This window comes from Adelges cooleyi, unplaced genomic scaffold, assembly GCF_023614345.1.
Source record: "Adelges cooleyi isolate 19-005CV unplaced genomic scaffold, UGA_ACOO_1.1 ACOO_flye_CR_arks_rails_tigmint_CR_PRNA_651, whole genome shotgun sequence".
Lineage (NCBI taxonomy): Eukaryota > Metazoa > Arthropoda > Insecta > Hemiptera > Adelgidae > Adelges > Adelges cooleyi.
The window spans coordinates 9,434,415-9,452,866 of NW_026096352.1; the positions used below are offsets into that span (position 1 = coordinate 9,434,415).

Sequence of the window (18,452 nt, forward strand, 5' to 3'; positions counted from 1 at the left end):
ACTAATACTTTTACCATTCGTATTACTTTTGTTTCACAAAATTATACTTACATCTGCTCCGTTTATTTACAATTTCCTCAAATACTTAAAATGAAATCTTACTAAGAGAATGGTTATAAACGTCCCGTGGTTTATATTAAAGTCCTAGTCATTCAAACCACCTACGTTAAATTTAGTGAAACCGGATTAGAATTATTTAATAAGAATAACGGGAGTACAATTGGAGACAAGATTTAAAACTGGTCAATAATTATAATATTATGGTTACAATTATACACCTGACACAATCGTGGACTACTTATTATAAGTTTAATGTAATATAATAAATAATTATGTATTATTATTTATTTGTTGAAAATGTGTTGGATGAAAGTCTGCATTGTGTCTTCTGGTATTTACATTATACTAAAAGTTTTAACAATTATTCTATCAAACAATTTTATTTTAAGTTAAAATAATGTTTGTTTTTGTATTAAATAATTATATTTATTAACCTAACCTTTGGTCGAAGATGATTTTTTACTAGCTAGCCAAGTTTCTAATAATATGTTCTTTTAAACTCTTAAATTGTTACAAGGTTTGCTGTTTTTAAATGTTTTAATTTCATTTGTTTGTTTTGTACGTCTTTTGAAATTAAATTTCAATGCTGTACTTGTAAATATCAAGTGTTAAATAAAAATCGAAGACAACGATTATTATTTACAATAAAGTTATAGATAATAATATCGAACGGCTTTAAATGAAAGTAATTATGTCACTTTCGATGAATTTTATTACTTTTTCTAAACCAGTTGTTGCTTTAAAACCAGTGACAGTCCTCTAAACCCATTGATAACCAACTATTAAAACACTTTTTTTTTCTTTTTTGGCCATTTCCGTGTATATTAATAGTTATTGTAAAATTTAACTCGCACTGTAAAAACTATTTATACCTGTTTCCAACCAATTGTCCTACACTGTATGTCTTTATCTTATTACATGCCAATTTCACTTAGGTATATTTTGTTAAGTATATCGTTAATACAATTACTTAGCCCAAAAGCAGCAAATTGGAACAGCCATACTACTTATTAGACATTGGCAACATACTTGTTTTGCAGAATATTGCAAGTTGGTAAATTATAATTTTTAAAAAGTGCTTGTTCAGTATCAATGGTTAACTTGTTACTTGTATATTTAAGCTGTTATAGTGTTATCTCGTTTACCGATACTGACTACTGTGTTATAATATTCGTGTAAATTGGCTAGGTTTTATTTTAATATTTTTGTCATTATCATTAACAGTGTTGGTCGAGTTTTTAAAACAGGCCAACTTGCAAACAATATCTATAAACTAACAAATACATACGTCTTGACATTTTTTTAAGGTATGAAGCATATTGAATTCAAAGAAAGTTGCATGTCTATGCAGGAATACAATGTCTTTAGTAATAAAATTACTTTCAAATAATTGTTTCGACGCTAATTTGTAGCTGATGTTAAAAAAAGTACTTAATATCAATAAAAGCATAGTTAAGACAATAATGTGCTTTGTTTGCCTATTCTAAAATTGTGTTACCGTTTCTAACCATTTACCGTAAGTAAAAATTTAATACAAATATTTACACATATCAATCTGGAAATTCATTACGACACGAGTCGATGAATTTTTTCAGTTAACCCTGTAAATATAAAAAAAGTCTGACTTTTGAGAAAATTGCATATGTTATAGCCCGTTTTAGAATTATGTTCAGTCTAATTTTCAGAACCTTATTTCTACGCTCGAAGAAATAAGTTTCCATTGTTCTAGTGGAAAAGTGGTTTTTTTTTAAATGTTGGATTGTCAACGTTTACGGTATGTCGACAGTAATAAAGAATAACCTAAAGAATATCTCGCACAATTTTGGAAGTAATTAGGCTATTTAAAAGAAGCCACCGTAACTTTAAGCTGAGGAACATGTCCCCTTGAAAAAGGAAGGGGTAGATTAAAATTTTTTTTTGTTTTCAAGTACCCTGTAGTCTTAATTTATTGGCGATTTAATAAAATATCGTGGGTCCAGACACAAAAAAAAAAAAAAAACAATAACATATCTCTGCGGGGCATTGTCACTCAGCACCTGAGGTTAAGCTGTGTCCGTTGCCACTTGATCCCGGATGTGACCACACGTGACTTTTAGCGGCAGCCCAAGCCATGAACCCCACCTCACCCGTGTTTCACACTTACCAACCAAATCCTAACCCAAATCAACCAAAAACACTAACAAAAAAAGATAATGACTTTAGTAGCTGAACCTAAAAAAATTGTTTAAAAAACAAAAGCTAAAACAGTTTTAATAAAAGTAAAAATAATTATTATAAATATAAATTTGTATAAATTATTCGTTTTGATGTAATACTCTCTAATAAATATATTGGATATTATTTCCATGTATTTCTCGATAAACTAGGTCGAACGTTTACTGTATAAATGTTTAATGTTTTTGCGATTAATTATTGTATAATAATAATTAACAATTATAATTATATTTATATAGGATGTATCGGAATAAACGTCATGCATTATAGAATAATTTTTTGTGTCATATTTTCAAGTTCAAAAACAAAAATGATAATAATTGTTGTGAATTAATTGTAGGTTCGATGTGGAGCTGAATAGTGTTAGCTAATTAACGGATTAGTTTTCAAATTATATTTTTAAATTATATATTTTTGGATCTACTATAATATTTTATTTCCCACATTCATTCTTCTAATTTCTTCATTCATAGTACTATTGTCTATTATTAACTCAGTAGTAGTACTAGTAGTATCCTGTGTTGACTCCTGTATCTTTTTAAAGAATACACATAGTGTTTCTAGAATAGTCTTAAGTATTTTATTGTACTTTTTAAATTTACAATCGTGTATTAAATTTGTAGATAATAATTTATGGCTTGTATTTTGCAATAACCAAAAACCGGATGTACTTCATTTAGATAAAATATTCGGTCATGTTCTAAAGTGCATAACTACTACTACTAGAAGACCTTACAGAAAATCGGAAAATAAATGCCAAACTTATTCAAAAGAAAAACTTTGTTTCTCTGACATAGTATGCGGTCTATAAATGATAGAAGTTTATTACTTATGCAATACCGACCAATAGTATATTTAAAATGTATTAAAACTTCCATTGACAATACAGACATTTTTTAAAAACGTATACGGAATTTGTTAATACATAAAATATAATAATATATAATGTATCCAGTTTGTTAAATTATGAGCAGTATTAACATTTTGAAAAAAAATTTTCTATAATCCTAAAGCGCATTTGCGTTTGTTTTACTCTAAATTATTACGCGTTAATTGGGCATTAACAGGGCGGTGACCGTGTTAATGAATCGCTGATCGTGCCCAGCTCCTTGACTAACTGTTCCAGGTTCCTCGGTTTTCCTTTGGAACAATCGTCGAGTGTTTTGCAGTCACCCGTTATTGTATCCAATACTTTACAGAAGTCGGCCAGCTGGTTTCCGATATTTTTGTTGGGGCAGGCGTTCATAGAGTTGGACATGAGTTTTTGGCTGAACTGCAGGTCGGCAATGGTCCTCTTTAGCTCGCAAACGTTTTCTGTTTCATCCGTGCACAACTGTCTCGTGTTGGTTAGGTCCTCTTCTAGCCGACAGATTTTCCTGACCGTTGAGTCTAATTTAAATTGCAGTTTGTGCTTCTCGTTGAAGATCGACTGGACTTCCTCGTCAGCCGCCAGCCTTTTTGCTTCGTTGCGTTTATTCGTCGCTTCTAAAGTATTTTGTAAATCTCTAACGGCCTTGTTCATTTTGTCGTTTTCGCATTTTAACCGTCCCGACTCTTTGGTACACACATCCATTTGGCAACTCAACGCCTCCACCTTAGCTTCTAAACAACATTTGTCTTTCTGGAGATTTTCTACGTGCTCGTCCGCTCGAGATCTTTCATTTTCCAGAGTGCATTTCAGTTCGTCTTTGAGCTGTTTCAGATCCAACGTTTTCTTGTTCAGCTGCTGTATTTTATAGTTTTGCCCGAGAAAAACGTGTTCCATCTCCACTTTTTCTTTTTCCATCGTTTCGATCTGCGACTCCAAAGTTTCCTTTTCTTTAACAATTTTCTTTTTCATCATTGCGGTTTCGTTTTTCAATTGCACGTAGTTTTCCCGTTCTAAATCCAACTTGCTGTTTAATATTCTCAAATCCGATTGTATATTTATTAGTTGCTCTCTCTGTTCTTCCGCCGTTTGCTTGTTCCTATTGTTCTCTTCGGATTTCTGTTCCAAGCACGCCTTTTGACTCTCGATTTTACATTTTAACTTGTCTATATTATTCAATTCTTCGCATAATCTATTTTCTAGAAATAACATTTTTTCTTCCAAGTGTTCGTTTTGTTTTATTAAGTGTTTTGCACGGTTGTTGAGTTTCATGTTTTTTTCGTTCAGTGCTATAAGTTCAGCATTAGTACCCGTTATCTCGGACTTACGCCTATCCAAATCTCTTGCCGTGTTTTGATACATGCACCACAACTCCTCGTGCCCTTTCGTTAACTGAACAAACATATCTTTTTGTTTCTTTATTATGTCTTCCATGTACGCAGACAAGCCGCCCAACTGTTTTTTTATCTCTTCCTTTTCTTGCACGACCTCATCGAATAGCGATACTTTTGTTTCCAATCGTCTTATGTAATATTTTAAATCTCCTACATTGTTTGTTGCCTCACCACATACACTTTTGTTCTATAATTACAAATATCAATAAACACCAAGCAACTAGTCATTTTTTTTTTCCTAAATTAAAATTTAATAATTAGACAACTACTTACACAACTCACAGACGAAATCATTTTTTTTTTTTAACAATTGTTCCGATGTTAAATTTTGAATTGTCCAAAAACGAATTCTACTAGGTGTATTTTGACAATATAACATTGTTTATTATTATCTATATAAATGAGACATTTACATAGTGACAGTACAATTAGCCAGAATATCTAGTCGTTAGTTATCCGATCCAGTGAGTTAGAGTTGTAACTGAAGATTTTAAGTGCCAATTGTATGTATAATAATAATAAATAATACAATAAATTAAACTCAAGGCTGTTGATTTCAAGGTTTCAAATTAAAATTTAAAAGTCAACACAGTGGGTTTGAAAGTGAACGCTCCGATGAGACTCTATAGAGAAGTCAGCATGAATTAGCACATATTATTGAGTCATTGTAATCAGAAATGTAATCCTCGGATTTATTTGGCCAGTTTTATTGAAAGCAGTTTGCTTACAATCTTAAAATAATTATCTGTCTCTGTTATAATGTGCAGATGTTTTAAAGATAAAATTAAGTACACACTCTAGCTTGAGACTAAGAGCTGAGAAGGGAATTTAATGGTGTCTTCTATGGCTAGAACTACGTCACCTTTTAAACGTATGGACAAACATCTTCATATAACTACAACTTACAAGGTCATAATATGGATTTCATGATACAGATTTATATCAACACTATATAATGCATAAGTGCTAAATGAAGACAATATAAATACTTTCTGAAACAAAATAAATTATAAGTAATGTTAAAAATAATATGACACCAAACTTTTAACAATTATCATTTTAAAAGTAATTATTAAATACTAGGTTTCAACCAGTAAGTGTTCACAAAATTATTTTTATCAAAAAAAAACTACTTTCATGTTTTTGTTTAAGTTACAAAAGTTAACAGCGCTCTAGAAAATACAAAAAAAAAAAAATTTTGGTTATTGTACAATACCATTAATAAAAATATTTTCTAAGAAAAAACAATAAAATTGTAATTATTTTCGGAGACATTGACTTACGTCAAATGGATCACTCTATACTTAGTTAGTAACAATATATAAAACTAAAACTAAAATTATATTATTGAAGAACCGATTTGCTGAATAGAATATAAAGAAATTATAGTAGACTGTCTAGTAAAAAAATAATTTCAATCACATGATTTAGAGAAAAATCTGTTAGTTGATTGATTTTTTTATTTCAGTTATCGGCTTTTAACCGGGTACGAGAGAGTTTTCAAAAACCAAAAAAGTTATAAAAAAACCTAAACAAAAGTTCTCTATAAAACAAAAATTTTAAAATTCCATAAGAGCAGTCAACTAGTTCTTAATAAGTTTCATTAGAAATTTTATAAAAAAAGTTGGTTTGTTTATACATGTTCTAATGGAACTTAGTTTTAAACATAGCTATACATATAAGTGTTCTTCTAGATTTAAAAAAAAAACATAATTCTTAAATTTAATTCCTAATCTTTATTTATTTATTTATTTTGACTGGCGGGTAGCTCAATTTTAATGAAAATTATTATAGTATACAATTTTTAAAATACAGATCATCAGTTTAAAAAGAAACGATACAAATACACATTAAATCCATCAATAGTTACACATAGTGAAATATCGACATTATACTTATTTACTTATTTCATACATCTAATCACAGGAGCATTTATATTATAGTTTGTTGACTGGAATGGCAGATAAAAAGTATTAGACTGCCTAGTACTACGACTAGGAACAAAGAATTTTAAATTTGAAAGTAAAATCGGACAATAAATGTTTCCATTGTTTCCATTTTTTCATCTTGTATATAATATTGGTGTAGTATTTAAACTAAACTTAGATCAATTTTAAACGACCGTGTACGTATTGTTTCACCTGTAACTATGCTCCACATTTGTCGTTTATACATTTTTTTTTTGATCTTGTGTTGTAAAAATAATTATTTTTTATTTCAGATTTAATTTCTTCAACCTGTACAGCACTCATATAAAAAAAAAACGCTAAATATGTACTTTTTCCGTAGGGACGATTTATAATTTATTTAGCGATTATCTTATCTATTTCGCTTGTTTCCCGTTTAAAGACTTTGAAAGCTGGTCGCATTTGCACCGTTGTCTTAAAAGTCGATGAATATATAACGTAAAGTAGATGTTGTATGTATAAAAAATCCTGGAATTTTCATCAGGGATCCAAGATGGTGTCGAATCTACCTGTCAATTTAACGCGTCCGGTGGGTAGATGGACGGTGAGTGAATAAATAATTTATTATTATTAATAGATATTAAAATTGACGATAAAGCTAATCAAATATAATAAAACCTATAAGTATACTGGACAGTGTACACAATTTATCTATACTATATAATATATATATATACAGTTTTCTCCTTTAAAGGATAAAAAATCACATAGTGGGGCACTTCACAAAGTCGCGTAGTTCTTCAAGGTAAAAAAATGTTGTAAAAGACATTGCAATTCAATCAAAAATGTCTCCAAAATGCACAACAACAAAATAATTAATAAACCCACAACGCTCCTGGTCGTGTGATTATTAATCAAATACATCGAAAGTGCTGAGGTTAACTATGGGTGTATTTCGAGACTTCGTAATTAAACAGGATGAGTAATTAGAAAGCAGTGTCATTTTCGCTAAATAATTAATTAATTCGTAGTTTTTAGACATACTTTAGAGACTCGCGGAGGGAAAACGGCTATAATTTCCCACAGTTTTCACACGACTAGACCGGTATCGAATTGCAAAAACGGACGTAATACCTTCAATATCTTGACACTATTACCTTCTTTATTTTTATTTTTACAAACTCTATTGAAAAAATACAATGTAGCGGTGTACACGCATAAACACTTCTATGAGCAACGTTGTGTCTACAGTTAAAACATTGACGTCGTTGACTTATTAAAATTAGTACCTGTAATAATAGTTGGTACTGTTGAGTTTAATCAATTATAAATTTAAAGGTTAAGACACATTTTGTATATTATAAGAATTGTATTTATGAAGTCTCAAGTGTTAAATAAAAAATTCAAATAATTATAAAGTTCTCTTAAAAAACTAAAATGTTTTATTTAAATCAACTATAAAACATCATAGTACCTAAGTGATAGTCAATAAGTTGTGTTGTTTTCCTTCAGGGTAACATATTTTTATTGGAAAATAATATGTTAACGTTTGAAAGGTCAATTGATCGTTTAGTTTTTACGCAACCTACTGGAAATGTCAATAATGGACAGTTAAACTGAATGGAACACCTAAATAAAGTTTGAAAGTATTCTTATTTTTTAGTTATTTTTCAATCAGTTGAAGTTTCTTCTTTTATTCGACAAAATACAAATAAACTCATTTGAAGCACCTTACACCTAATGGAAAAAAACTTACTTAGAACCTACTTATATCATGTATGTTTTTCAATAACACAGATTGTGATTCTCATTGATTCAAAACTATACTCGTAGAAGCGAAATAACAATAACAATTCCCAGCCATTCTGAAGGAAAACGTTTATGATATTTTTTTGTTTGTCCATGTAGTGGATAGTATAAATTCGGTAATTTTTAAAAAAGTTATAGGGCGCTGTACCCAGTATTAATTTGAAAAATATGTACATTTTTAAGGTGTTTTTCTCGATTTTAAAAGGAGAAGGGATGAACTTTTAAAATATTTTGGCACATTAAAGTATCTTTTTGGTATGATTACAGTTCAGTGGTTTAAAAGCTGAAGATATTGTCCAAATACAAACATATTATTTAAAATATATTTAAAAAGAAAAAACAATGGAAAGTCAATGTCGTTGTAAAAATAGTATCTTCTCAGCTCCGCATAGAAGCTAAAAAATGAATACTGCTACTACGCTAATAAGGAAAACTTTGACGGTCTTTGTTTTGAATGCAGCAAAATGTTGAATAAGTCATAACGCTAATTTCGTTAAAAACGCTTTATTTCAGTCTGTGGTTTGTGTTGAGAAATAATTTATCTTGCTCATTTTTATTTATTCACCTAAGTATGCGTTTTAAGCACCTATTTACCAATATTCGTTTATGGCAAATACCCGGTAATGTGTTCTTATGAATTTTAATGTGCACGGCTGTGACAATTAAATTTCAACCGTGAGTGTAAATACTCAAGACCTGATTTATAAATAATTATTACACAAAATCTGTATCCAATTAGCGTTGACGTTTGACGATACGCTCGCATCAACCGAACCGTTCAAGCGATTCTAGAGAGATCGTGTTAACTTACACTCGGTTAGAATTGTTGTAATTATTTTGTATCCTCAACGAAGCTTAAATAATAATAACGTTAAATATATATAATTGACCACAAAAAGCGAATAAAAAAGCCGCAGGAAAAACTATACATAGATAATAGACTAGCTGTAAATGTTAACAGTCTTACAATTAGTGAAATTTCTTAATACAATATTGTACTAAATATATTGAGGGATACGTATAATATAATAATTAATGGCTTACATAACAAACCGCTTGAAATAAAAAAAAATGTAAAATAATAAACGTTAAAATTAAACATCCGTGTTAAGATAATTTCATAACGCTGGATTACTAATAGAGTAATATTAACTGTAGTAATAATTTTAAGAGTTTCGTCTCGTGCATCCCTTGAGATTATTTTACCAATTCTGCATTAGTGCGTATGTGTATTCTTTAACGCGATATTATTATCAAAAAAGCCTTATAAGCGTTAGAGGGTTTTTAACTCTCTTGTACTTTGACGTTTCGGTAAATTTGTTTTGAAAATAAAAAAAAAACCCGTTCAACAATTTTGATTGAAATACTATTCTTTGGCTCATCATACAGTTTTTTATTTTAACAAATTTTTTATTAAAAATTCCATCCCTTGACTCACCATACAGTTTTTATTTTTTTTTTCGAATATATTAAACTGCGCGAGTCATACGACGCTGTGTTTTTTTTTGTTTCCAAAACGTAACAAATATTTTACCAAGGTACAACATAATATTATAATAAAAATGGTATAAAGTAAACAAGTACGAGTTATGAGTTTTATGGTACATGCGATATAACAAATTATTTTCTAATTTTTCCGGGGTTGACATTTTTTAAATTGTGCACTCATTTTCGACGAACGTTTCTTTATTTAAATGCATAAATAATGTTATGTTCAGAGGTGAAGCGTGATATGTTTGACATTCCTTATGTTATTGACAGAGAATAAGCAGGTGCAAGGCACGATAAACACTTAGATATTTCCGGCCAAATTCGTTTTCGAATTGTATATTAAATCGCCTAACAGAACTTTTTTAACTCACATCTGCAAAACAAATTATGTCTTTTATTCGAGTTTTAACATTTGGCTCTTTAGTAATATGGTTGACGTGCATACAATTCTGGTTCTGATGGTCGATAAAGCCAACTGCCTTTGATTTTGTAAATTCTCGCTATCGCAATTGTCCGCTTATACTGCAATTAACTGTATACCTATTCAATTGAAAAACTAACTAAGTGATCGTCAAGCGCTATGTTATCTTACAAGAAAAATCACAAGTCTTTTTTGTGTGTGATGGTTTTAAATATTATGGCAATTGCCGTTGCGATATCGTTTCCTACTTCAGCATGTCAATGGTTATTTAAAATATAGTGGCGTTTGCTATACTTCTAGGTATACATTTTTTGAACAGTTTATTCACACATAAAGATGAAACATATTTTTTCTCAGCGTCTCTTTAAAGCAGTGAATCTGTTAATAACGATGACAGACGGTAACATTGCGACACAGATAAATTTTGCTATTTTTGCAAATTTTATGTATGAATTGTGTTTCAATCAATAGTGTTGCTTAGTCAACAATATTTATTTGTGTAGTCCAAATAGTAGGCTCTGGAAGGAAGGATAAATGGAAAAAGACCTAGGGGTCGCCCTAGGCAGCGCTGGACAGACAGGGTCAACGATGATCTCAACAAGTGCACCCAGGGAGTGACAATAGCAGACAGCGTTGATAGAGATAGATGGAGGAATGTAGAAGAGGCAGCAAAAGTCCTTCAAGGACCGTAAAAGCTCAAGAAGAAGAAGAAGAAGTCCAAATAGTAGAAAAATATACTTAAAAAATAAGTCTGTATGCGGCACGGATTAATGGCGATTAAATTGCATAAATATCAAATTCGAGTTGTCTCTCTCTCTCTCTTATTCTTTCTCTCTGCAAAACTAAAACAACACACAATTTTATCTAAGTTAAATTAACGGATTCGAAGTTAGAACTTCGACCTGTTAGCTTATTAATAAGTTTTTAGATTTGAGCATTAATGCGTCAGTTTAAAAATGCAATAACAATATTTGTTTCTAGACGTTCGTTGGTTAAACTGAAAAATCGTCGGTCTTACATAAGCAAGCCGCAGAGGCTATACATTTTTTTCTATAACAGTGACGCAATGTATTTTCAACCATTTTGTGATTTGTTACACAAAGTTTTTAGTCAAGAATCAATTTCTTAAAAAATACAAAAACTTCTTGCGCCCAAGTTTAGGTAGGTATAATTATGATTTCTTTGAACAGCTACATTAATTGGTGGATTGGGGGCGTCACTGAAACTTTAGGGATTGCAACTCCGACGCTTTCATCTGGACGAGCAAGTATATAATTATTTCGTCAGGTGACAGAATGCCGGGTGGGTTTATCAGAAAACTCCAGTTTGAAAGCGACAAAAGTCAAGTGCAATTATTTCATGCATAGTTGTGCAAGAAACTGTAGTGGAACGCAACCCCGTGCAAAACGAGAATTACAGACAAATTAAATCTGTGTCGAGTGGTTTAAATTAAACCACTTCAATAGCTATTGTTAGATTTTAAATGGCTTGCATTTTGTTTACAAAGTTAAGAAATTATAACAAAAAAAAGGAGTGTTGTAGAAATGCGAAAGTTAGTATGGCTGTGTATCTAGAATGGTCAAATAAAGAAATAAATATCTGGTAAGTAGTTTATGTGTGACCCTCTGTTGTAGATTTGTAAAGTAGCAGAGATTTGGGAGAGGATATATTGGATAGGGGTTAGTAAGGTCGCTAACGGAAATGAACGTAGTTGGGTAATAATGAAAACAATAATATACCAATGGTTTAATGCAATATAACTACTGAACAAGTATCTCAATTCTATATTATAGATGTTTGTAAAGTAAATCGTTTTAAATGAAGTGACTCGAATTGTTTTTACAGTGATAAACAAAATATACATGGATTTATCTATTGTATTCAAGTCCTATGAAATTTGTACTAATGTTTTTACATTTTGATAATTAAATTGAGTCGTGGAATATCTTGCATACATGATACAAATATCAAATAACTTAGTAACAAGACTTCAATTGCATAAGTTATAGGACAACGTTATTTTAAACTAAATACAGTAATAATTATTGTATAAGAAGATTTATTGAGTTTGATTTATACAGCTGGAGAGCTTTTATTAAGATTTTTTATAATTTATTTTGTCAACCCATATAAATATAAATATTTTTTTAATTCTGATATTTTGAGTAAATTAACTCGAGGGAAATGGGTTATGAAACGTAGGAATAGTGCTGAGCTAGTGCGATTAAAATATAGTTTGTGTATAACATGTTGCCTAGTTTAATTTCATCATTGATTGTATAACTTTTAATCGTGTATATACTTGCAATTTGAGTAAGTTCATGTTTTTTAGTGTTTTTGTATATTATATGATACTTGCTATTTAATTTCAATTAAAATGTTATTATTGATTTTTTAAATCAATTTTAAGTATCCACCTTAAATAGACGATATTCCTTTGCTGGGTGATGAAAACTTGTTTAGAAAATTGGGGTTTTACCTAATGTGTTTTGTTGTGGTTTTTCTTTTAATACCATTTACTCGTAATTTAAATGAACCTTTATCTATTTTGTGTAGAAGAGGTATTTCTCTAGTATAATATAATATATTTTCTACAAGGTTTGTTCTATAGGTGCCTATTAGATTACTTCATCGTGGATTTGCAGAGATCTTTTATTGCCAGTGTTATACATTTGTGGCCGGTAATTAAAGATTTATAAATAAGTTCAGTAAGTAAGTAAGTAAGTAAAATATAACTGAGTGTTTATAATAAATACATTCCACGTTTTTAGCACGATATTTTTAGTTTCTTTATGTGAGTAGTACATATATGTTTACTGTCGAAGCTAAAAAAGCATTTAATCTTCCAAGTATACGAAGGGTGTTGCCGATAGGAACTTGGGAGTTTTTTGAGGTATAGTTAGAAGTTTGTTACTGAATTATCGTAAAAAATAATGCATTGGCTTTTTGTTGAGGGAAAGTTGAAACTTTCAGTAGACCATGACTTTAAAAGATAAGCGTCTGTTGAAGAATTTCAACTGAGGTTTTCATGTTTTGTGTACTGCATTATATACAGAAAACCGTCTGCAAAAGGGGGAATTTGTCGGTTTTGGTATTTATTTTTGAAAATGACATTGATTGCTGTGAAGAAACAATATATATATATATATATATATATATATGTATATATTTATTTGTATAGTCGACTTTAGTTTTTTTTTTTGGTAATTATTTATATGTTTATTATAGAGTAACATAGTCTGTAGTACGTGATAAATACAAAAAGTTTATGACAAAATATTAATACTCTAGCACAATCATACCGTAGTCACTATATTGAATTCAGCTTGCTTATATTATTTAGAATCCCTGTCGTGAGATTTTTGAGAACAAAATAAATTGTTCAGTTAACAATAAGATGCTTAGTTTTTCTTCGTTTTAATATTTGGGTAATAGAGATAAATTATAGTAGGAAGAAGCATCGTTTGATTCATCTTCCGGGTAGCTTAGCGTTTAATTTATATTGCTGCGTTTCTCGTGAATGACTTAATAGCTACCTCCAAGAAATGTAATTTTAACAGTAATACATAATGTACATTTTAAATTTCTACGCGAAGGCTTATCTCGATTAATCAACATATAATTTAAACAAAACCCAAACTCCAACCTACTTCAAACTATTTTTTTGGCTCAATAATAATTATAATAATATTTTTATCTAATACTGTATCAATGTACTTCAATACCTTGTGTGGACAACTTTAAGTGTATATATTTGATGATATCAAGTTTTCAATTTGTTTTAGACCGCGTGTGTAATATTTTGTAATATCTGGTCGTTGTGCCGTAAATACTTTACAAATATAAAATCATTATTGTTTAAAAAAGTAAAACAAAATTGTGAGTAAGTATATTTTGTGTGCAAACGCCTGAGTGTAATACAATGGGAGACAACAACAAAATGTTATTACGTGTGTTGGCTACAAAACTTATACACCCGACACTGCCCTTAGCGTATCAAAACTTTTCAACAGTTTGTTATTACTTTTTTGGCGCTTATATTAAAAATGTCAAAACACACTTTTTTCGATTTTTAGAAACGCATTGAAAGAACCTAACACATTACACACACATAACGTATAGCATAGCGACCGCAGGGGAATACGTTGTCAAGAGTATTTTCTTGGCGAAACTTTTTGACCACATTAAGATATTGTCCACGGTTAAGTTTTATTGGTTTTAGATTGCAATCTTAAAAATAAAATAGTAATATAACACGTGAACATATAATATTATAGTAGTGTAATATAATTTATATATATATATTTATTTTAAGGGTTTTCTATTTAAGGTTTAAGTTTTATAAAAATTTTGATTTGAGAGTAATCAGTAATCTACACAACATTAATTATACTAGCTGATTAAAAATTATTTACAAAAATACTTTTAAAAAATACATCTTTAATATTGTCATGGATAAGAATAAGGTTAATAGTCTGTCTATAATTACTTTTTGTCATTGTTATCCATATAAATTATAAGTTAAAGCAATATGTGGTAACTTTTTTGACTGGTTATCTCGATTTTGAAAGGGAAGGTGTAAACTTTTACTAATACGATTAAAGTGGACTGCACATCATACGGGTTCCTAATGATACAGTGATTTTTATCACTTATCAGACATATGTTACTGTTAAGTTTAGATGTTAAACGGGTATAATAAATTAAATATAAAAATTGTATATAAATAAATATAAAAATAAAACAATAATATTAATTCTTATAAAGTATAAATAAATGATTCAATGTCTTAGCATAAAAGCGCCTTATAAATAAATGACTGTAAATAAGAATGAAAATCTAGACACAATTTAAAAAATGCAGTAAATATCATAAACGTTTAATTAAATTGCACAATTTAAGATTTAAAAACAAAAATACATAAAAAAATTAATTTTTCGTATCCTTTAAAAATGTAACTCAATTATTTATAGATTGACTATAGCAATTTTGTAGATAAAATGGCTAGATAAAAACTCGTAAGTGCAAGAGATGCCGGGCCTTGCATTAGTAATATGTATACATACAATATATGTATGTATATATATATTATATTCTTACCGCAAATACGCTTGAAGAGCTCAACAACATATACGATTATACGAGAGCATCTCAACCGTGACGTTCAAGTATCCTATCAGCCCAGGCAGCGCTAACTTATTTTGAATAGTGTTGCTTTTAGTGTTATATAGGTGCCCGCCTGTCTTATCGAACCTTCATCTTCCGGCAAATCCTAAGTTGAGAACCTTTACAGATTACAGATTTACTACTACGTCGGTAATTTATTCTCGTATTGTACTCAACAGTAATTCCGTCACTACGTCGAAACGGACGCTTGCAAACGGATTACATAAATGTTATTATGTAGGTATAAGTCATTATGTGTCTTTGAAATCTCTCATTTTGTTTTTTTTTTATTAGTAAAGTCATCCGGCCTGTATCGAAGCTGGTATCAAAATATGTAACTTGTAAGAAATTACACGCAAGTGTTAATCGCTAGTATTATTATTTCAACATTGTTTATTTTTTTACTGTAAACATTATTTACTTAAGTCTTACCAGCTTTAATTAAAATTTTTTTAAGTATATTTTTTATTTAGCAGTATTGATCATTTTATGAAACTTTAAAGTCTTTTGCAATTTATGTTTGTCGGATCAATCGAGTTGATATACAGAAAATAGTTTTTAGATTTCGTAACACATTATTTATTACACTTATTGTTATTTGCGAGCATAAAAAACAAACATTTTTTGTTAGCGTTAATCTCTTTGCTTTCATGCATTGTTTTTACAAAGATGTCTTTAAACTTTCTTTTACATTTTTTTGTGTCTGAGCCCACGATATCTTTTAATCCGCTGAACCAATTTCTTTATGTAATAAGTGTAATTTTTATTAGAGGCATAGTGTATAAAAAAACTCTTATTATTTAAGCACGCATGTTAGGTTTAAACAACAAATAACGAACACATAAACATGTAGCTTTACTATGATTACACACCCTAAACTGTATAAAACTGAAATAAAACTGTTTTCTATATACTGCTATTTTAAAAACAATCTGAAAACCACACCATTTCATTCCTAGTAATTTTTCTTTTTATTTAAAACAAGTATAATATTATCTTTTATGTTAAGGTTTGAGCAATTGAGAGACATTTTGTTAAATACTCGAATACCACATTCATATTGGATTGACGTTACTTGGCCACACAACAGGAGTGTATAAGGCGGTATTTAATAATTATCTAACAGATAAAAAATATAATATAATAATAATTGATCGTATAGACGTCATCGCTTTTGATCTTAATATAAAAGGATAACATTTTATACAATTCTTAATATGCTAGTATTTTTGTTTTTATAAATCTTATAGTAACAGATCTTAAAATAACTTGAGTTATAACAACTTTACTTACACGCTTGATTTATTTTATCCCCCTCGATTAGGTTCTGTCGTAAAAAAATAATATGTTTTTAATTGTTAACGTAAATTGTCCTTGTAACGTTGTTCAAAATATTTGTTCTGCTCCATGATACTCACATGTCTGTTTTGCAGAAGGTTTTCAAACTAAATCGGATTTTGCATTTGAATTAAAATCATTCGTTATGCGTTTCAGAGCGGGTAACTTGTCCCAGCAAAAAAACTCGGTTTGCTTAATGCAAAGGTTCACTAGGTAAAAAAATCAGTTTCTTTTTTGTACAGCAGCGTTAAAATATTTGATGTACCAAACTAGAAACTAGATAAACACCACATGATCTGGTTTAAATAACAAATCCTACTTGTACATTTATAACTTTATACATTATTTTTCATGATCGTATTGTACAGTAATAGTTTGGATACAAGAAGTTCCATACTGGATGTTAAGCGACGGTTGCAATCAACTATTGTCGAACATCGACGGCTTTTCTTAAGAAAAACGCTGTACATGGCATTGGTATAGGCGAAAAAATAATTTTGTACCACCTATAATTTAAATGCTGGCACCATACACATACATCACAACACTGTTTGATTGAATAGTTTTGTTTTCATTTTAGTTAACAAGTTTTCAGACGAAGCTAGAAAGGTTTTTATTGGAAAATCAGTTTTTTTACATAATACAGAGATAGAAACGACACAATATTAAAATTACAGTATTTACCTTAAAATATTATCAGCATAAATATAATTTTAAGGAAATTTATTACCCAATAATTATTAGTCCTCTAAAGACAATCAAATTAATTTTTAAAGTGTATATAAAAGGTTTTACTCGCTGTGTTGAAAATAATTTTGACGCTGAACCGCTATAGCTTAATTTATTGAATTATTAGTTCAATTTATCTTTCAAACGAAATGAATTTAGTTATTAAATATTCCATTTGCGAGGAAATCATTGTTCAATACGAGTTCTCACAAAATTACACGGAAAAAGTATATAATTGAATTACCATAACTATAGTTATTAGTTAATATAAGGTCGCATTCTTATACTTGGAACAACTGAATAAATACTAAGGCAAACTACATAAATGATTAATTGAAACAATTTAATTGACCTAAATATTCATTTAGCTGTTCTAAAATTAAATTTCACCGTGTCCCAATTTTAGCCAAGTATTTTTTTATGTGTGGTTTATTCCGAGTACACATTATATTGTTGTGTTAGTTCGATGAAACTGGGTACCTACTAAAGTTAATAGTACAAAGGTTATTATTTCTAGATATTATTGATATTTTTAATCTACATACATTAAATCGATGACTATCTTGTTACTCGATGACGGTTTGCGTCTGAGCGTTGGCAAATTGTAACTTTAATGTTTACAATATCATCATTAGAGGTTCGGACTAGTTTTTTTGTGCTAGTTGTAGTTAAAAAAGTATTTAAATTTAACTTTACGGATCAGTAAGTAGATTTAAAATTAATCCTATGACATGCTATACCCTTTAAAAGTCCTATCACTGACTTATACATGGACTATACGAATTGCTTCTTTTTTTTTTGTAAGCTGATAACTCTACCAACAGATATATTATTACGTTCGTAAACAAGAAAAAAAATCACTAAATTGCAGCAAACCAAAAGTCGAAAATAGATAGTAAATAATATTAGAAATTGCACGAGTGTTTCTTTTACCTTGTTGACTGAAATTGTCTGTTGGTTGAAGATAATATATTGACATTAAAAACCCTAATGATATCTCTCTACACCACAAATAGAAGAAATGTATTACTTTTATGTGTGTTTTTTTTCAGAAA

The 18,452-nt window shown here is 29.5% G+C and overlaps 2 protein-coding genes across 2 annotated transcripts in view; one reads left to right on the plus strand and one right to left on the minus strand.

Moving 5' to 3' along the window:
- LOC126844894 (uncharacterized) overlaps positions 1 to 18,452 on the plus strand; it is a 136,663-nt gene that overhangs the window by 51,245 nt on the left and 66,966 nt on the right. The gene's annotated exons all lie outside the window — the stretch shown is intronic.
- On the minus strand, positions 3,335 to 4,504 carry LOC126844798 (repetitive organellar protein-like). Its single transcript, XM_050583210.1, has one exon. It carries the CDS (start codon positions 4,502 to 4,504, stop codon positions 3,335 to 3,337), a length of 1,170 nt encoding a protein of 389 aa, XP_050439167.1.